Genomic DNA, 22466 nt, shown 5'->3' with positions numbered 1-22466 from the left:
AAGTTCAAAGGTTTCTCGAGCGGAGGTCAGCGGCACGGTTTGCTTTAAAAGCATGGCTTTCATTAAGCTCAAAGTATCAAACTGTATCAATGAAACATTCAGTGAAGGCCATACTAGCGCCTCCCTGGCTGTATTTGTCGGAGGGAACAATACTTGCATACCTCAAGTAAACATGGTGTTCACTGTTACCAGATATGCAATGCCTGGAATCATGCCGAAACAACCTTAATCGTTCAGCATCAAGTAAATCCCATTTGAAAGTAACTCGAACACTGGCGTTATCATGGCAGCTGGTGTTCCTTTCATGTGGCGAGACATATTTGAAACTGAACCATTACAGGATCCGTGCAAAACAATGTCTTGGCATATGAGAGAACCGCTTAAAGCGTTCTTGAAGTTGGTACCACTAAGAAATACTTCTCGATCCCCACTCGGGCATCGGAACTTACATGGTAAATCCCAGGATTTCTTAATGTATTCTTTACCCAGCTTTTCATATGTGCCTGCCTGTCTCTGTTCAAGGCAATAGTGAAACTGGAATGTAGTGACCAGGAGAGTGATTTGGACATGGATAAGCCACTCAGTTGATTGAAATTCAGCTACTGGAAATGGAAGCCTGTCCAGTTTTTCAATTTGCAGCATTGTATAATTAGCCCCCCTTTGTGCCATTTCTATCTGTGTTTCAGTTAGAATATATTCTGAAAACAGAGACGTACTGTTTATAAAACATCAAGGCACAAGGCCTGCACGCAAGGATTGTAGCACCAGCTCAATAACATAATAGAACGTGACTGAGATTGGCCGTGTTGTAATATGGCTAAATCTTGTTCCAGTATGTCAATAGCAGAAGATACAATGTTGCCCAATGAATATACTCTGGAGGTCAAAGTTGTTAACCCATGATCCACCACAGCAAAAACATTTTCTAAGTTAATACGGTCTATTTCCCGTATTCTCTCTGCGGCTTCTTGTTGGGAAATCTTCCAGATTTCATTATAGGCAGCATAAATGCCTGCATATATGAAACGTTTTTGACGTTGTTTCCTAGGTCCTAGTAAAAAGTCCCTAAGATCCATGTCTTGTGTGAGTAAAGTTAAGTGTTGTTTCACTTCTGCAAGTGTTGAGGTCTCTACCCATTGAAGGCACAACTTCCCAACACTATACAATGTCACTACCCCTGGATGTTCTCTCTGTGCATAACGTGGGTCTGGCCTATGCATCTTGAGTCCTTCGGTGATGTGCAGGAACCTATTATGACATGTGTTTGTGTCTAAGGGCCAAACCACCCACTCCTTCCAGTTGGGATCTGTTCTATTGTACTTCAGTATGTCATCAAGTGTTGCCCCTTCCCCTTCAGAAGAATTTTGGCCACCATTATTAGGTGTTGGAAACTTTGGAGTCTTCAGTTCCTTCATCTTGGCTATTCCTAGACAGGATGTTTCTTGCACAATATCATTTAAAAAGATTTTCTGCTATGGAATGAGGCAAGCTCTAAGTAGTTCCTCTGTACCCTGGACTTGCCAAATTGATTTTGCATCAATTTCGTCCTGCCATAGGTTGAAACCCTTTTCAGACAATTGGGTCAAAAAGGAAGCAGAGTAAATCTGTTTGTTGTTTGTTAGCTTAATTTTCAGTGGTGATTCTGGTACAACCTTATAGTAAAATGAGGCTGGATCTGTGATGTTAAACCCTGAAAAGAATTCAAATTAATTTTTATGCAAATGTTTGTGAGCTACTCTTCGGTGGTGTTGGGCAATGTTCCCACTGTTGGTACTCAAATACATTCCTAGGTGAAATGGACTTGCGTAGGAAGTGAGGATCATAATGTTGATAGCAGTACAATTTATCATAATCTGATGAACCACATAACATTTCATTGTTAGAAAATGCAGTAGTTTTCTCTAAATCAGATAACATGTTATTAACTGTTTCAGTGTCCCAATCATTAGAATATGTACTGGCGGTAATGAAATCACTTAATGAGATTTTAAATACATGATTAATTTTTAAAAGTTCGGTCGGTCCGAATATGTTGAAATCAACCTTGTCCCAAACTATTCCATCCAGTATAGGAACAGCTGTGATGTTCACTGTTGACAAGTCTCTCTGTTCAAGATGTGACGATGTGTGTGGCTTCAGGATGACATTGACCTTTTGGGCTGTGGAATCTTGTTGAAGATAATGTCTGTTGATAAGCATACTAAAAGTCAACACTAAGCCTACCCATAAAAGAAAAAACATTATCCCAGAAATTACCCAGAGTTCAATCCATGGTGATATCAGGTATGTTTTTTGAAGAAAGAGAAGAAAGTTCTTTATTTGTAGTTTGAATGGTGTTTCAGCTGGCATCGTTTCCGGCTCACTTGGATCCAGTGAAAATGCAACAAAGTTCATGAAATAGCCAGAAGCTGTTCGATCAATTGTAGGAATTACATCGGGATTAGTTGAAATGTTATTTTCTTCTCATGAGGCAAGTTGATGTAGATGTCTCTATTTGGTCGAATTGCAACTTGTGAATTATTTTGATGTTGAATATTTGCTTCAAGTGGGAAAAGTTCCATAGCATTGTTGCTTAGTCCTTCATTCCTTACTGGTGGCTCTTCAAACATGATGAGTCTTTCTGTTTGAACTTCTTGGATTGTAGCTAGAGGTGGACGTCAGCTACATCGGAGTCCACTAGGCCTACTGTTCAGTATTTGCCACATAGTGTGGTTTGATTAAGTCAATTGAGACAAATCTTTCTCCTTTTCTCCGGCAAGAGGCGGGAACAGCACAGTTCGTGTTCCGTGCACTGCAAGGACTGGTACAGGTTTTCTGTAGGAAGGTCCAAATTCCTTTTTGTCCGCAATTTTCCCTTTGACCAGATCCCCGACTTTTGGGATCCAGACAGGTCTTGCCGTGACTACCTTGACTTCTCCAGTGGCGGTCTGCTTTAGAAGGACATTGCTTTGTTTTGTCCTGGAATCTTTCAGATCCTGTAAAACAGCCAAACGATCATGGATGTCAAATGGTTTTTCATCCGCCACTGCGCCTTCACAATCAAGATCAGGTACCCACATTCGTGTCCCAAAGAGGACCTCATATGGAGTGACTCCCCCTAGTGAGTTTCTTGGCTGGTTATTTAATGCCCGCTGAACCCCATACAGGTGTATGACCCAACAACCACCCTTGCCTAATATCCATGCTTTTAAAGATTGCTTTAAGTCACGGTTTTTCCTCTCCACAACAGAATTTCCCTCAGGATGATACGGAGATGAGAACCGCAATGCAACGCCCATTCCTTTCATGGCCTCTTTGTAAGCCCGAAAGCTAAACGCAGGGCCGCGGTCAGAGTATAATGTGCTAACTGCGTATGTACCGATAAAGACGCACACATCTTTTATAACAGTTCGAGCATCAGCTGAACGCTGAGGCCAAACCCATAGGAATCTCAAGCAGGAATCTATTGCAACCATGATGTACTTGTAGGCCCCATCCGTTTGTAAGCATATGTGTAACACCCTCTAAGTCATCTTACCGACTGCCCAATCTTTTTTGTGAGATTTTGGGGATTGAACATATCCATCACAGTTTCTCTTGCTTCCCATATCTGATGAGGAAAAAACATATTTAAAATACTTTGTAAATAATCCAAAGCATTCCTCATCTCGTCTAGGGGAGGCTTGGCCCTAACTGATTCCCAAGGTATGACTTCCTTGTTACAAATTCAATCTTCTATTCTCCTCAACTAAGATCTTTCCCACCCTTAGCTATTTGCAGAAGATAGGGGGGGGAGGGCTAGGAGTTTGAGGGGGTTGCAGCATGTATTGGAGGGTTGTTGAAAATGCCATAGCTGCTTTTGCTACGGTTTGAATGAGATTTTAAATGTATGTAACATACGTTTGATTATTATTATTATGCCTTTTTTGTATATCAAATAAAATAAAACACAAAACAAGCGATGTGACATTTGGAGGTTTGTCAAAAAGACTACATCTGTTTACGCATACCAGAGGCGCTTACAATGCTAATCAGCATATAGAATTACAAATTAGAATATGTGTAGCTTCATTGTTTTGCAAGATGAAGATCGAAAGAAAAAATAGTGAATCAGCCGATTCTGGAAGAAGAAACAGTTTTTATTTTAAAAAATAAAAATTTCTGGTTTCGCCCTTCGAAGCAAGCATTCACATGTACGCATAACTTGAGACTAAACGGACTGTGACAATGCACAACTGTAGTAGTCTTGTATGGTTCCAGAATTGTTTTGGTAGATTCTAAGCAGATGATGTGTTTTAGTACTGCGACTTAAGTCTTCTTTTGACGGTCTGTATAAGTAGGAGTGGTTGTCTGACTTCACTACTGGCGTCTGTTCTGGGCGTGAAATGGTGGAGCCTTTCATCTGCTGGAAGATGTTGCATTACAAGACATAGTCTTTAGTTTGCTTAGATAACACCGTAACTCCTGTGTGCACAGAGCCCAAACACTTGGGTGCAGCTAGTATTAACCCTTGCCTACGATCCATATTTGGTACTACTCAGTCCCCCACTCCAGGAATTTGAGCATATGGACAGTTTTGTGCATCTAATTTGCAGGAGTATTTGAGTGGAATTTTTTTAGGTACTACTGTGCTGCCTTTGTGTGATGCAATGACAGCTACCATTATTTCTCTGTCTTTTCTCGTTTGTGAACGAGTCAGCGCAGACACGGAAGCTGAGCGAACAGCCCCCTTTGCGGCTTCATCAGCCAATGAATTCCCTTCAACGTGAACGCCATCACATTGATGACTCAGTGTATGGATCACGCAAGTCCTTGGTAGTTCGGTTTTCAATTCCGCTACCTGTTCCCATAGCGGTTTATGCTTAATTGTGCCATCTTTTGCATCTTTAAACCCATTCTGTTCCCAATGTTGTAAGTACTCATTCTATGACTGTACACAGTAAAAAGAATCACACACGATAAGTGTGGGGAATTCGTGATCCGTATTTTTTTAGTGCAAGTATTAGTGCTTTTAATCTTAACACACATGAACCTAAGCAGCAGTCTGCCAGAGTTTACATGCACATCCACATTAATTGTTTTCAGTTTTAACTTCACAACAGTTATCTGTACGTTTTTTTCTCCTGTTTAGCCTATAGTGCTCTCAAACCTAACCTCCCCCTCTGCTTGTAGAAGGAAAAAATAGACCCGTAGAAAAGCCCAAAGGATATTCCACTAAGGTCACCACACTAATTACCCATCAGTTGAGGCACATTATAGGTATTAGTCCAACATAAATTTCATACATCAAAAAAGTCAAAGAGAGTTTTAAAGTCCACAAACAGATCAAAGAATTTCATTAATTCTCATTTGTTTATTTTTCTTTTCTTGTATTGTCCAAATTTCATTACAACACATAACAGCCGACACGTGTTTCGTCCATCCGGACTTTTTCAAGGCTGTAACAAATGGATACAAATATACAATATTACAAATCACATAGAAATATTTAATATACAAAATTTAATGTTTAAAAACACAGTATTGGTTTAAAAAGTCCTCTTCCACAAAGACAAATTTACATACATTTGTATTGTATCAATTCCTTTTATCTTGACACTCAATACACATGAGGGGCTAGTGTCAATAGATAAATAAGAAAAAACCATATATATGCAGCCGGTGAAGAAAGTTTTAGCATTAGAGTATAGAGAGCCACCACCAGAAGAACCATCCCGATCCTATTGGAGTATAAGACATATTGCAGAATAGAAGCAAATTAGTATGTGCTCATAAAGTCATAGCGAGGAACTAACCTCATTGAAAAACAGAGTCTCTCCCCATGTATATTGAATCAAAAATAGGACCACTCCTTATTCTCATAGGTCAGTCCTAGCGCTTAACAGGTCAGTGTTCCATGTGTTTCTTTTCTTTCTTGTGACTCGAACACTCCCAACGCTCGTAATCAATTTACCACGGCCAGGATAACGCCGTAGCGCTAAGGTACTGATACACCTGTATACCAAAGAACACATGTTCCGTTTAAAGAAGTCTCGCAATCCATTTATTATATATAAGGCCATAAATGTGGCCCATACGCTACTAATTAAAAAGATGATAATAGTTGTAGAGGTGCCAATAATAAGACAATTTTGGGAGCGGGAAACCCACTTTCTTGTAGGTATCAAGCTGTTAATCAAACCGCTCTATACAGTGGACAACTAACAATGACTGGTATTAAGTTAAAAACGAAACATCCTAATTCCTTAGTGCAGGTGTAGCCAAACATTCTTACCAAATCGCGTGGGTCCCTTTTCTATGTCTCATAGAGAAACCCTGTCCCAACCAGTAATGGTGGTAAACACTTGTATTCTTATAGTCGTCCCATCATTAGTCTTGTTAGACGTATCCCCCAATTAGGGTTAACTTCAAAACAAAAGTTTGTCAGGCAGGTCGTGATAAACCTACAATAAATTGAAAAACATGTATAGTGACCTATAGGTCTAAGGTATTGTGGACAACACGTAAACAAAATCTTTACCATACATTGGTTATCATTAAATTGGTCTGGTGGGACACACCATGGAATTAGTTATAAGGTATAGCTCATAATTTGACCCAGTCCTTGTCATGGATAATAGTGACGATAGGCACGCAAAAAAATTAGCCCAAACTAGCAGCGATTAACTGGAGAGAACCGAGTAAGTATTATCGTCACCCATCCAGAAATATCTTGATCGCCCTCATTAATAGAACATAATTACTTTTTATCTGTCATTTTTGGCACAATCGACGTTGCATTAAAATCTTGTTATCTTGTAGGATAACCAAACTACGTGTTGGTCTGATTACTAAAGAATTGGAACCTCCCGTCCTAGCTGTCCGCAGAAATATAACAAACTCACTGTATTAAAGGTTAGAGACTCTGCTTCCTAAATTCAAACATTACAACATACCTGTCGACGGCACCCGTAACCGCGTCTCGACTTCCGTAAGAAAACCGACCACTAATTTGACTTTAGTCCTTTTACCTTTATCTAGGAAAGTGCCCGGCGTGTCTACGTAGACAGAATGAACAAAGAAAGCGGACTGAGAACAAACTTTTCATGAAATTCTAGATCGCGCCATTTTGGAGCAGTCTCAGTATATTTATCGTAATAAGGCAATGGCAGTGAATTAATATTTCACTCATTCCAATTCCATCCTATATCGTTTAAAAGACACCACGGAGAGCAGTTGAAAAGGTTACTCCCCAAACCAAAACAATAAAAATTGTATATAGAAGAATTAATTCACACTGTGCAGATATACCCAGTATTTATAGCCCAGTGAGCAGACTATAAAAAGTGTACATATGTATTTGTAGGGTTATATTATTATTGGCACCTCTACAACTATTATCATCTTTTTAATTAGTAGCGTATGGGCCACATTTATGGCCTTATATATAATAAATGGATTGCGAGACTTCTTTAAACGGAACATGTGTTCTTTGGTATACAGGTGTATCAGTACCTTAGCGCTACGGCGTTATCCTGGCCGTGGTAAATTGATTACGAGCGTGGGGAGTGTTCGAGTCACAAGAAAGAAAAGAAACACATGGAACACTGACCTGTTAAGCGCTAGGACTGACCTATGAGAATAAGGAGTGGTCCTATTTTTGATTCAATATACATGGGGAGAGACTCTGTTTTTCAATGAGGTTAGTTCCTCGCTATGACTTTATGAGCACATACTAATTTGCTTCTATTCTGCAATATGTCTTATACTCCAATAGGATCGGGATGGTTCTTCTGGTGGTGGCTCTCTATACTCTAATGCTAAAACTTTCTTCACCGGCTGCATATATATGGTTTTTTCTTATTTATCTATTGACACTAGCCCCTCATGTGTATTGAGTGTCAAGATAAAAGGAATTGATACAATACAAATGTATGTAAATTTGTCTTTGTGGAAGAGGACTTTTTAAACCAATACTGTGTTTTTAAACATTAAATTTTGTATATTAAATATTTCTATGTGATTTGTAATATTGTATATTTGTATCCATTTGTTACAGCCTTGAAAAAGTCCGGATGGACGAAACACGTGTCGGCTGTTATGTGTTGTAATGAAATTTGGACAATACAAGAAAAGAAAAATAAACAAATGAGAATTAATGAAATTCTTTGATCTGTTTGTGGACTTTAAACCCCTTTGACTTTTTTGATGTATGAAATTTATGTTGGACTAATACCTATAATGTGCCTCAACTGATGGGTAATTATTAGTGCTTTTAATTCTGCCAAGTGAGCCGTGCAGTCTCCTAGAGATTGCGTCTTTGTGCAGCTGGGATGGAATTTGCCATCATGCATGCGACCTTTAACGATTGCACATGCTGAAAAATATTGCTGCAGATCCGTCAGTATAGATAATATATTCATATTGATCAAGAGGCAAGATTTCATGTGGTAGAGGGTATTCTTGTTCATATTGCAGGAATGCCTGAGTTTTAAACTGGGATCAAATCTGTATTCAACGTCTGCTGCATCTTGGATGTAACGCTGTCGCATTTGGGACACTGGCCTTTGTGACAGCTTCTAAAGCTGGTACTGGAGTTACGACAATAATGCATTTCCCCTGAGCCAGTGCTCTTTCTCTAGCCACAGCAGTCTGAATGGCTGTCATTATTTTTCCTGTTGAAGTGAAACGCATTTCTGCATTTGTGTACAAGTTCGATTTGTATGCAATTGATACAGTCTCCCCCCTCATTAAAGGTTATATATGTGTACCCGCATTGACCTGCTATGATTCTGATCACTAAGTGGTGTACGTTTGTGCGTGTTTGGAAGTGTTTGGAAGCCATCATGTCTTCCTGGAGTAAGCGAAGAATATTGGTGTGTTCTTGTGTCCAGACTCTGGCTGAAAAGTCAGGTTTTATTAATTCATAGAAGGGTTTTACCCTTTGTGCGTAATCTAAAATATATGTCCTGCCGAAATTTAGGAATCCCAGTATTGATTGTACATTTTTTTATGATTTTGGAGGTTGGAGCAGCGCACACTTCTCTAAAAAGTTAGCTGCCAGACTTTTGCCTTCACTTGACAGCTCATACCCCAAAAATAGGATATTGAGGTGGGCTATTTTAGATTTTTTAAAGTTGAACTTATAGCCCTCTGAGGCAAATACCATAATAATGGTGCTAACCCTTGTCAAGTGCCTCAGTAAGTCGTCGTCAGTCAGATAAATATCATCCACACAGGACAACGCTTCTTCATCGAAATTTCGAAGTAACTCTGTTACTCTTGCTGAAAATACTCCTGGGCTATTTTTATACCCTTGTGCTAAATGACAGAATTGTTGCCGGGACCCCAACGCACTGAAGGCGGTCAGATACCTGCTTTCAGGTGCTATATTTTGGCATTTGAGATATCAAGTGTGGTTTTGTATTTTTTGCGCACAATGTTCTTCATTAATGTGGCACTGTGTGCATTTTGGACAGCAAATGTCTTTGTGCATGAGTTTAAATGTCTGTAATCTAAAACTAGATGATATGTGTTGTCATGTTTAGAGACGGGAAACAAAGGAATGTTCATTGGTGAGGTACATTTTTCAATGACCCCCTGGTACTCAAGTTGATCTACGATCTCGCTGACCTGTTTTTTAGCTTATTGCTTCATCGGGTATAGCCCCTGAGCAGTTGGTGAAACTTTTAACGGGTTCACAAGGTAGGTGGAGTTCTCATCCCACCCTGTGTGATTTTTGTACAGTCCTGGAGCTTGGGCTACTGCCCACTCCTGTGCATAAGCAGGTTTTAAGTGAACGGGAACGTAGTTGGAAAATGCAGGAAAGATTACACTTTCTCCCCTGGGGCACTCCATAACGAATGCAGCCGGCCAATCTTGTTCTCCTAATAGGATGTCATAACCAGATGATAAGTTCTTCCAAAAAATACTTTTTACTTTCCTGGGCTTGTCCCCCTCCAGTCGGAGTGTTACTTCATATAACTTATGTGGGACGCTCACCCTGGTGTCTGGTGTTTCCACCGTGATGTAATCATTCAACTCCGCTGTCACCAGAAGTTTTTTCAGGTTCAGGCGAGCTATTCCCCGTTCAGAAGTTGTGTCCTCAGAATTCTGGGCATGTCTGATTTTCAGACCAGCAACTTTCTTTTTCTTAAATTCAGGTTTTGGAATTTGTTTCTCTTCTTTTTCATAAGTAAAGTCTTGAGCGTGCTGCTTGTCTCTGGACTGTGTGCGCTCTTCTCTGTGTTCTGACCGTCCTTCTCTTTCGGAGCCTTTCTTCGAACCCTGAAAGGAATGAGAGGAACGTGTATCAGTATCCTGATACCTGTCAGGTTTCTTAATATTATCCCTATTCCTGAGGTTGTACCACTTTTCAGAGGGCTCCATTTGGGGAGACCTACCTCTGGATTGAGATCTCTTGTCTTTACAATTTTATTTTTTACTATCCCACTTCTTCTTTGAAGAATTTGGTGTTTGTTTAAAAGTGTCCTTTTCAGGACTGCCCTGTAGTTGAGGTTTTAAAGCTTTTCCCCCCAAGCTATCTCTGCCTAATTCTGCATATGCAGTTTCTATTATTTAGCGTAGTTCGTTCTCCTGTTCTAATGGAGTGAACTCCCTCAGGCGTTGGTGGATTGCCACTGATGCTGCTTCCCCTTTAATGTTAGCTAGTATAATGGCTGATACCTGGTCGTAGTTATTTAATAACTTCACCCCTAAGTTTAGGGCAGGTTCTGCTCCATAGTCGTTTTGTATTTGTCTTAATACATTTGGCACTACTGCTTGTGAAGAAATACCATGTGTCCTGGTATATATGGCAGCAAAGACTGTACCCCAAAAGGTGCAGTCCTCTAACTGTGGTGTTATCCCCATGGGTAAACAGATTGTTAGCATTCTGTGTTTTTCAAATGGTGTTGTATTTGGAAATACTGTTTCTAACTGGGTTCTTTTCTGAGCTACCCAGAAAGGAATTTGTTCACGTTTTGTGGGCACTTTGCCCATTACCGCGTGTAATGTTTGTGGGGTAATTTTAGTCCCTGAGCTCTGTGGAGGAGCTGCTGTAGCTGTAATTACTGTGGATTGGACCGCGTGTGTCCTCAAGACAAAGTTCATCATGTTTCTGTAGAGTTTTATCAACTCTTTGTGTTGAACAAGCAGTTCATCCTGTGGCATTGTGTCAATGTCTGGATGTGGTACATAGGTCGCTGATATCGGCCATGTTGCTCCTGGAATCCCTAAAGGACCAAGCCTTGCTCTTGTTCTTATGTGGGGTAGGGCACCATTAAACCAGAAAATATGTTCCTGGAAAGTAAGCGGAATCTCAGTCTCCTCAAACGGAGTATAGATCGCTGGAATGTCATTATGTAAGTAATAATGAAACGTTTTTGTTACAGCATTTGCTGCTGTGAATATAACCCATGAGTAGAATACCTCTGTTTTGAAATCTTTGTGTACCTCTATCACGAATATTACTACACCTCCTATGGGTGATAACCCATGTTTGAGTAGTTTAACTGTCAGAGTTTGTCTTACTTTGGGTGCAATATGTATTGCATTTGTCTCTTCCTCTGAGTCTGGAAGTGGTTGCTCTAGTGGGTTTACGTTTCTCTCCTCGTCCTCCATCATGTTTAAGACACAGAATTATTGTCCAAGGAAATTATGTGAAAGTTTAATGCAAAGGTTTTATGCACAATTTTGGAACATTTTCCTTTCAAGCTTGATTAACCAACAGCCAATACATAGGGTATCTTGCCTACTCAGCTGTGGTGGAGTTTTTTCCCACTTACTCCAGATGTCTCTGGGTTTTGTAAGTAGGGTCTCTGAGAATAAGACCAAGCACGGCTGAGCTACTCAGATTTTACTGTTGAGTAAGGGCGCCTTTATTAGACCACGTTGAGCGCCATGTAGTATAGTCCCAAAAGTACCCTGTCATGCAGGACCTACGACGTTTACGGATAACATATACTGTGGGTCTGGTGGCAGACTAACTCCGTACACCCCTGCCGCATATGTTAGTCTGTGGTTTGAATTTGCTAGCTCGCAGTGCCACTAGACTCTCCTACTAGCAGAGAGATTAGTTTTGGCAACCTCAGAACAAAATAACCTCAAACTTGTGGAAACAATGTATTACTTTTCACCCAGTCACTTGTGCATGCTTGTTTTGCTCTCAGAGAGATACACAGAAGAAACAGTGGGGCGTTTTCACAATAAGAGTTTATTGTACCATTGTTCTTCTCATGTAAAATATATGCGCTACTTTAACTGTAATACAGTAGCAGAGAAATAGAACCAGCAGTACAGTGAATACAAAGAAATAATATTGTTCTACCATTGTGTAATAGTTATGAATAAATACATGAATATAGAATGCATTTATAAAATAAAGTGCGTACTCCTAAGATGCCTGACTAGTTGTACCTAAGTGTAACTAGTATGTGAGTAGGTGCTATAGAGCCTAAGCCTAAGAGCCTAAGTGCCAAGAATCCCACTACGCTTTTAGTCGAACCCTATTACCTGAATAGTGAAAGTGTGGGACTTCGTCCTGGACTTGAGCTGTACACCCCGCAAGGGATCGTCAGACCACTGTCAGCTGGAGCGATGGCATGCCGGAGCTACAGCGTCTCTGGTCAGTGTGTCGGCCTCGAAGTCTCGGGTTCCTCCTGCCTTCTGATAGCAAGAGGTGCTGTATTCATACAGTCTAGGTACGTGTGTTACCCATTGTTCAGTATGAGGATGACGTTGGGGATTAAACCTTGTGCGTCGATGGGAGAGGTGAAGTGTACCTCCTGGAGAGTGTACTCATCAATTATACATATGCGCTAAGGATCACGTCTTAGCAATATCGATTGGGAAGAACCCACCCTCTGCATGGAACTAGGTGAAAGGTTTAGTCCCTAAAAGGCTACAGTCCTTATAAGGCGTTATGTCCATACAAGGCATTCTGTCCTTATTTGGAGTTATGTCCTTGTAAGGCTCGTTCATATGAAATAACGAGCGCTGATGTAGGGAAAGTGTATGATGTTCCCTGGACGTATAGTAGGGTACCGATATGAAATATAACAATGCCAGATGCAAAATCATTGAACTTGATAAATGTTTTTCTTAGCAGGTTTTCTTTTGCGAGACTTGCAATGGGTTTTATTGCCCACATGTTGTCATGTTGTCTTCTTTATGTTTGGAGCCACAACCTGCAGGTTGCAAGGGACCTTCCATATTTTCATTTACTGTTGGCTGTAAAACATAGGCCTGATTTAAATGGCCATTAGCCCTTCTCTTGTAGTATACTTGCTGGGAGCCAGCTGGAGCCTAACACGTAGGCGCCAATGCAATGGAAGAAAATAAAGCAACACAGCTTATCACATCACAAGTACTTTAGAAACATTAAATTATTGCTTTGTACGCAGATTTTTCACTTTGTAGCTCCCCATGTAAGAGATGTGCATGTACTGTGAGAATGCCAGATGTATCTGTGTATATGAGTAATTACATAGATAACTATTTAAATGGCACTAGCTAATTTATTTTTTGGTTAGTGCTTTTGCAGCACAAGCCATCCTAGTGTAGGGTGTCAGAGCTCTTTACATCACACACAGAAACACAATAAATCATACAAGTATGTACCTCAATGTACAGGAAATGTTACATAAGACAATGAGGGTTATGAGGTGTTGGAGTCACATAGCCATGCATGGTTGGGAGAAATACAAAGTCAGGATTTAAAATGGAACACAGTGATTGGGGTTGTCTCTACTAAGAATACTTTATTACTACTCAAAGGAAATCTCTTTGCAAATGCGGAAAAAATATTGAGAAAAAACAATAAGAATCTGACCAATCACTTGCAGTTTGCATGCAGCTTTTTGATGTTGGTCCATAGCTCACTGCACTACAATAGAAGGATTGAATCTTATGAAATGAAAATAAAAAAAGGATGCCTGTCAAAAGTAATAACCCACTTACATATCCATATAAAATACAAATCTGCATTTTACACAATATGATTTACAGCAGGCACATTAACCTTCTATGCTACTTTATGAGTCAAAACCGAATAAAACACAGAACACTCCCAACTGCATTAAACACAAGAGTTATCATACCATTATTCTAAACTCCTAAAAATTGCTGGGCTCGTAAATGTCTCTTTATCAGGTGTCTTGAACTTGTGAGAGATTTCAAAATGCATCCTCTTAGTGACCGATTAAGTCACAGATTTACTGAAATATTTGCCCTTGTTGCCCATTTTTTTATAGCAAATTAAAAAAATATATATAATTTGACAATCGGACTCTCCTTTTCAAGACTCCGCACCTCTAGCCTCCAACCCCTTTCCACTGCAACACATTGACCCCCAATTTATGGCTTCCTGGAGTAATCCTGTTTTCAATTCCACCACTGGTGCTGGCAGAGGTGCCTTCTCATGGCTGGTGCTTCTGCTGAATATCGAAAACAGGAAGATCATGATCCCTTAATATTGTGAACAAAATATTGATATCCAAAACATCGAAAGGTAAGTGTATAGAGAGGATATATAGATTTACTATTCTTGTTTTTTTAATGTAAGTTAACATCTTACTATCATCCTCACCTATAACTCCACTTTAAGCTTTAGCTTTTTCTGTGAATTTCTATGGTTTTTTAAAAATATAAAGTTATATGTCACTGAGAAACATTTGCGGCTAACCCCTTCTGGTCATGCACTTTGGCTGTGCCTGGCACCCAACCACCACTGGTGGGCAGCACTGACACGAGTGGCTACAGACCTCATCCCACATTTTTAATTTTTTTATTTGTTGTGGTTCCGCAGGATCAGATGGGGGATGGGCGGGGTGCCGCAAAAGTCCAATGTGACCACAATGATTCAAAACATGTTTTAATTTTTTTTGGGCCCCAGGGAGTTCCCTCTTGGACTTTACCCTCACAAGGGCAAATGGGTCTGTGTATCACTACCCTGCCCCTTCTATATATTTTTAGAAATACTTTCCAGGCCTCAGGGACAAAGTACCCAAGTCCTATAAGAGCAGGCGCAACATTTTTCTTCATTTTGTAACTGCCATCAGATTGCTCTGACCTGTGGGACTGACCATTCATAATTAATTTTTCGCCATTTCTTCATCTGGTGTCTCGCTGCAACAGATATCTATAAATGTTGAACCTGAATTTCTCTACAATACCAGAACAGAATTGCACGAAAACACAAAAAGCACACTTTCTAAACAGATATCTAGCTTTCTGCTAAATTTGGTGTAAGTCTGTTAGACACTTTTTTCTGAATCATCGTCTAATTTTTCTTATGGAAATTGCAGAGGGGAAAAAGTGTTTTTCTGGGCTCTTGCTTGAGGGACCAGCCTGAAACGTTTGAGGAAGGTGCTGAGGTGGATATTTTTGGAAGGTTCTGGGAAGATTCATCAAATGGTGCAAAATCTGTACATACTTACCTTTTGATAGTTTGGCCCTCAATATTTTGTCCATGACATTAAGGTCCCACAATACTTTGGATTCGATATTCAGTATCCCAACATGGTGGTTGCACACCTATCATGCCTTTCTATGTTTTTTTTAAAAATGTCTATGTTTTCTGCAGTGTGAGATAACATTTTCAGAAACTTTGCATTTTTCGGATGTCCTATACAAGGATGTTCAGAAGGATTCAAAAGTAATATTAGCCAGTAATTTAGACAAAAGCACTGTGATAGAGAGAGAGCCTGAAACTATGTCACTCTGTTAATACCAAGGGATCAATTCATAAAAGATTTCAACATAGATGTACAGCCAAAGCAATGTTAAGGGTTCAATGGCTGGCCCTCTTTCAGAGAGTCAATATTTGTGGAAATTTATGCCTGCAGATGGAACCTATGACCTAAGAAAATCTACAAATGGGGTGGATCTTCCACATTTATAGATTTAGGGTTAAGAGTTAGAGGGAAGACTACTGTGGTTCCCAAGTGAATCGGAAGGACTGGTCACTGGCTGCTGCGAAAACTCCCACATGCAAATCCTTTCTGGATATTCCTCAACATTCCCAAATGCCTTGCCCGCCAAATTTGCGGACTTCAGTTCCAAAGAGGCTGCAATAAGTGAGCAAGTTGAGTGTGAAAAACAACCAAACACACCCACATTTCTTGGAGTGCATTTGTAAGGAGTGGGTTTCGCTACTTCGGAAAATGTTTTTCTGATTAGTATTAATTGTACATACAAATATCTTCAAGGTTTGTGGTTTTAGGTGAAAATGTACAGAGATTTTTGGGAATCCAATAAAAATTCCTACCCTATTGAAAATCATAGGAGCATGGACCACCACTTATGGACTTACAGCTTTTTTTCATCAATGCACCGTTAGTGAATTCCTTAGGTGAATAGATGCTCTTTACTGTGGAAATATTTTTTTATTTTCTGAATGGCATGCTATTTGTTGGAATACTTTGTTGCAGTTAGATGAAATTCTGTTTTGCCATCACTTAATAAAACGTCTTTGCATTGATTTGTGTTTTAGAACTCATTCCTATTCAGGATGATATATTACAATATAGGTTAGGGTGAGCATTTACACTTGCAACATCCTTCCTATGAAACATGCAGATTCTTAAGAAATATTTTATTAAGATGTAGGTTTTTCTAAAATGTAATGTGTACTTTATTTTCCTTCAGGCAGCTTTATCAATTTTTGGGATGGTTGGTGGCCCTCTACTTGGACTCTTTTGCTTAGGCATATTATTTCCCTGGGCAAATCCACCAGTAAGTATGATTATCTATTTGAAAAATGACAAAATTCAAAGAAAGTGTTTTATACTAAATGGAAATTTAATTTGTTAGCAATATTTAAGCTCCAGGTCTAGTATGTCTGATCTACTCCTATCTCGATGCCTCTAAACCCTCTGTGGCAGAAATATTTTCTTCTTTTCATTTTTCTGCCATATTAAACAGCCACCAAAGTGCAGCCTCAGTGCCAACAGCATACTAATGGTTCAACCAATCAACAGATTAGGGCAGCGAGCCACTCAAAACACCACATCTTTGCCTTGCCCGCAATTATTAAACAATATAGTCCTCCTACGTGCACAAGACCAAGGCACATGCCTTTCATGAGGTCAAATTGAATCCAAATTTTACAGATGGTAGTGCACAGACAAATTGTAGTCAGTCCATTCAAACAAATTGTGTGTATTCCAAATCGTCTTTACTTTCTTCGGTGATATAAAATAAGACAGCCAACTCGTTTCGTTTACCACATGTGAACTTCCTCAGGGCACTTAGAATTCTATATTTACCAGCTGGACATCTTGTTTTTTGATTCCACCCTTTGTCGAATCGATACAAGTCCTTTACATTCATAAGGTCCACAAATTCTTAACTTATCCTAATGCATCAGTTAGCTATAGCTATTAAGCCCCTGCAGTTGACACATTGCGTGTCCTCAAACATCCAGCCACGTTGGCGTACAGTCTCATGTCTTGGATAGCAACATAATGAATTACTCAATTTGGAACTGGACTTTTGTTTAATGGACTGTAATCTATCGTTACACTATCATCTGTGAAATATAGATACTAATGGTTCAACGCAAGAATCCATTGGATAATGAGCTAATAACTTTGGCGTGTTTGATAAATCTGTGCTCTACTACCCAAAACAAAAATGTTGGCTGCGGAACATTTAGCACAGATTGGTAAACGTGGGTGCTACAAGGGTCTCAAAATGTATTTAGACTATTTAAATTCACACCGAGGTGTTTTGCTGAATGATTGCCCAAAACCTGCAGATGTATCTGTGTTTGTACATGTAGTGCTGTATTCTGTATAGAATTGTTTAAAAAAATATTTTTTCTTTTGGATGGCAAAGTCTGACAATTGCACTCTGGGGACCATTGCATGATGTGAGAGATTTGTTTACTGCATAGCAGGTATTGTTGTTGAAATTGGATGCCACCGGTGATTATGAAATCAATGACAGCATTCATCTGTGACATCGAGCGTGAGGTCAAAAGCAAACATTGACGAAATTCTACTTGTGTAGCTCACCACAACTGAAGAATTTCAGAGGATTTTAAGCTTTGGATTTTAATCTTAAAGTCCCTCCTTCTGAAACATTTACAGATATTTGTATTTTTTGCACACTTGTATACTGTTTGTTAGATTTGTGATGTCAGTGAAAAACCATAATTTAACTATAACAAAGTGGTTTCCATGAATATGAAAAACACATGTGAGCACAAAACAATTGGAGGTGCCAATGTGTAGGCTGCTAATTTGGGACCTTGTTAGATGGAAAGAAGAGACCGCTGCACAGAATGGGTAGTTGGGAGGACAGTGAGATCGCTCATCCACCAGAAAGAGCTGGGTAAGTAGCTTGGTTTTCTGATGGATACTTCTAACTGCAGATTCCTGACCTTTAGAATAGGTATAGGTACCAAGGCAGCACCTTCCAAAGTGGAGGATCTGTAGAGTGGGCTCAGAACAAAACGTCCTACAGGACTGAATGAGTGAAATGCCTTCCCATCAGATCTGGCTGTCAAGACCTTGTGAACGTTAAGACTAATGCCCATGTCTCTGTCTGACAGACATCAAGAACAGGCACTCTGCATGCCAGTACAGTGGTACCAAATGGGATGATGGACGGAGCTCTTGAGCAAATCAAAGACTCACCCCCAGTCAACTGATCTGGGTTTAATCCATCATCATTCTTTAGCTCACTCCACCACCCCAGTTCAGACATGGCCATATGCAAATCTGTCTGACCCTGTGCCTCATGGGAACAGTCCAGCCCGAACAGCCAAGCCATGTCTTACCTGGACCGGAAACAAGCATCCTGGGACCCGTTTCGGGTTCATAACCCTCATCAGCCAGGTTATCTTGGATCCAGTGGCAAAGTGAGCGAGGGACCCATGTCTGGGCATACCCTGCCAACCTAGGGCGAACAAAGCGATACCAAATGGGATTATGGACGGAGCGCTTGAGCAAATCAAACACTCACCCCCAGTCAACTGATCTGGGTTTAATCCATCATCATTCTTTAGCTCACTCCACCACCCCAGTTCAGACATGGCCATATGCAAATCTGTCTGACCCTGTGCCTCATGGGAACAGTCCAGCCCGAACTACCAAGACATTTCTTCCCTGGACCGGAAACAAGCATCCTGGGACCGGTTTCGGGTTCATAACCCTCATCAGCCAGGCTATCTTGAATCCAGTGGCAAAGTGAGCAAGGGACCCACGTCTGGGCATACCTTGCCAACTTAGGGCGAACAAAGCGATACCAAATGGCATGATGGACGGAGCGCTTGAGCAATTCAAACACTCACCCCCAGTCAACTGATCTGGGTTTAATCCATCATCATTCTATAGCTCACTCCACCACCCCAGTTCAGACATGGCCATATGCAAATCAGTCTGACCCTGTGCCTCATGGGAACAGTCCAGCCCGAACTGCCAAGCCATGTCTTCCCTGGACCGGAAACAAGCATCCTGGGACTGGTTTCAGGTTCATAACCCTCATCAGCCAGGCTATTTTGAATCCAGTGTCAAAGTGAGCAAGGGACCCACGTCTGGGCATACCCTGCCAACTTAGGGTGAACAAAGTGATACCAAATGGGATGATGGACGGAGCGCTTGAGCAAATCAAGTGCAGTGGTGGCAGCCTTTGCACAAACTTTCAACTGATGTTCATCAAAGATAGTGAAAGTTGGCAACCCAATCTCCGAAGGGACACCGATTAAGCCTAAGGAGAGAATGGATAGCCGGAAATGTTCTTGACCAACCTTGAACTGCAGGTTGCGTCTTTTGGACGGGCAAATGAAAATTCATGCCAGCAGGTCCAAGGCTACCATCCAGATTCCTGGATGCAGAGGAGACAGAACCTGGGTCAGTGTGAGCATTTTGAATTTTTCGTTCTGCAAGATGGCATTCAAAAGGCTAAGATCTAAATTTGGACAAAGGCCTTCATTGTATTTCAGTATGAGGAAATAGAGGGAGTAGCATTCCATCAATAGTTCTGCATCCTTAGCCCTCTCAATGGCTCAATTGGACAGTAGTGCTCACACCTCCTGTACTAAGTTGGATAGGTCCTCCTCTGAAAGTCACTCTAATGTAGGAGGAAATTGTGGTGAGTCGGAAATTAACAGAAGGGCATAGCCTTGCTGAAAATCCTGTGGACCCATCCGTCGGATGTGATGGATTGGCACCCAGGACAAACTTTGGATGCTGCTTCTCACAGGGTAGTTGTGCTCCGCTAGGGTGAACTAAAGTAGCTTGGGTGATGATGCCTCAGGGGAAGAAAATGGGAAGATCTGTGCCTCTGGTGACCTGCTCATTGTCTGACTGATCGCCGTCCCTGATCATGAAAGGGCTGGTGTGAATACAATGGAGGGCATGGATCTACATACATGCCAACCTTCTGGCATAGCCTCTAAAGAGGCTAACATTATTGGGGGAACTGCCTGGCTGGGGCCGGTAGGCCCAAATAAGCAGAGTTTCCTAATTTTCCTTAAAGCGTTCTAAGGCAGAGTTTCACTTAATAGACGGCATCCAACAAAAGGCGTATCATAATGGATGCCTGCACATTACCTAAAAGACCTGAGGATTGTTTCCATGCATAAGGGCTCAGAAGAAGCAGGCCTAGGTTACAGGACTACTGTAAGGTATTTGTCTAAACTTCAACAGAAGACAGTTTTATATCCAGAACCTCAGAAGCACATTTAATTACCACCAAAAAGGAACAACACTTCTTTGTTAGCAGCCCAGTGGTGGGAAGCAGCCCCATATCAGGGAAGTATCAAGCCGACTGGTCTCCTGTAAAATCATATATATATACCATTATCATAATGTGGGGGTAAATCATCCTCTTCATTACCATTGTCATCTCTGGGTGGTGGCAAATACTAGTCAGAATCAGAAGCAAAAAGCTGATGGAGCCTCTGAGATGGCACCTCAGCAGTGGCAGTGTATTATCTAAAGGAGGCTGTAACCAGTTGTGTTGGAATGGAGTCTGAGCATCGCCTCTATAGGGGTTGAGACAAATTCGGCTTGGGGTCTAACATCGGATGCGGCACCGGATTTTCCTCAGGCATCGGCATCGGAATAGAATTCACCATTAGAATAGTTGCAGAACCCAAGAGTTTCCAGTGCCTCAGATGGCACTGAAGATGGCTGCACAGTGGTAACCTAACTGTCAGCTGCTGTGGATCCTTGGGGCCTGAAGGCACACAAGAAAAAGCAAATAAACGCCCCAAAATACTTATAATGACCTCCTTAAAGTCCTTGACCTGCTGCAGTGTCACCGATGACTCAGAGAACTCGGGACTGGCTCCATGATCAGGTGCAAGATTGATTGACACCATGACACCCTTGTGACTTCTCTTTAAATAGAGAGTGATTGAATGAGGCCGAGTCCAGCTTCTTCTTCTTATGTTTCCTCTTTGATTTTGACTTTTTTTCTTACCAGATGACTTCCATTGTGAAGAAGACCTGTCACAGGATTAGCCCGAAAGTGGGGGTGGGTCCATACCCTCAACCTGGAGTGTCAGTGGGACTTACATGAGATGCATGACTTCTTTTCATGTTCGGCAACATGCAGCTTTGCTTAACGGTCCAAGATCTCCTTCAGGTACAAAAGGACACACTCATTGCATGGCTTGAATTCATGCTCTGGGTCCAAACACAAAAGGCACACTTTGTGCAGGTTCATCATCAAACTCTGTGTTCAACAGCCACCGCACCTTTTAAATCGTGCAGTCTTGGGTGAGGACATCATTCCCTGGCACTCTGGATTTTGATTTGAGTAATTGTCAATACAGATAAACAATAGATGAAAGAGGTAACGGTGAGCCGGATCCATGTTTGAAAGTGTGGAAAGAAAGAAACTCACGTCTGTGCACAGGGGTGGCACTTATATGTGGCTCCACCATGCTTCTTCTGAGGTGGAACAAAGCAGACACAGAGAAGCATGGCATCACCTAGCGGCATGCAGGAGCACTCCTATAAAAAACTTCTAGATCCAGTCTGACACCTGGAAAATGTTCTAAAGGTGAGGAAGTTGTGGTTAGAAGTATCCATCAGAAAAGGAAATGTGCTAGAGAAAGAAGGCTCTCAGTTGTGATAGTGTTGAGCTTATAGACCTGTAGCTATCTGACACAGTATTTGGGGTAAAAGACTTATTGAATCGTCTGAAAGCTGGTTGCCTCTGAAGATTCCCTCAGGATAACTAGCACTCTGAAACTGCACTTTATCTAGTAAATCAAATGAATAGAGGTCCGACTTTAACTCGTGTTTACATTGAAAGCTGCATCATACTTTTTCACTGCATGGGTTAAATCTCAACAGATCTTTGATCTACATAGTATATCACTTTCATTCTTGATAATAGTACACCTTCACTATGCTAGCAATATGGACATTGACGCCACAGAATTTAGCTACTTTTTCCGAATACTTCTGGATAAATTTCTCTTATCAGCTACTTGGGCCATTCCCAATGGAAGAAATATCTGTAAGCCAAGGATTACATTTATGCATAGT

The 22466-nt window shown here is 40.9% G+C and overlaps 1 protein-coding gene across 1 annotated transcript in view; it reads left to right on the top strand.

Moving 5' to 3' along the window:
* Window positions 1-22466, top strand: part of LOC146855939 (sodium-coupled monocarboxylate transporter 1-like) — a 363001-nt gene that overhangs the window by 239100 nt on the left and 101435 nt on the right. The window contains exon 11 of the mRNA XM_085650685.1: window positions 16606-16692. Within this exon, the coding sequence (XP_085506811.1) occupies window positions 16606-16692 (87 nt within the window). The remainder of the gene's footprint in view (window positions 1-16605; window positions 16693-22466) is intronic.

The sequence above is a fragment of the Triturus cristatus genome, chromosome 4_1 (genome assembly GCF_964204655.1).
Source record: "Triturus cristatus chromosome 4_1, aTriCri1.1, whole genome shotgun sequence".
NCBI classification, from domain to species: Eukaryota; Metazoa; Chordata; class Amphibia; order Caudata; family Salamandridae; genus Triturus; species Triturus cristatus.
Note: the sequence above shows the minus strand (reverse complement) of the source record. Positions and strands in the feature narration are given on the sequence as shown.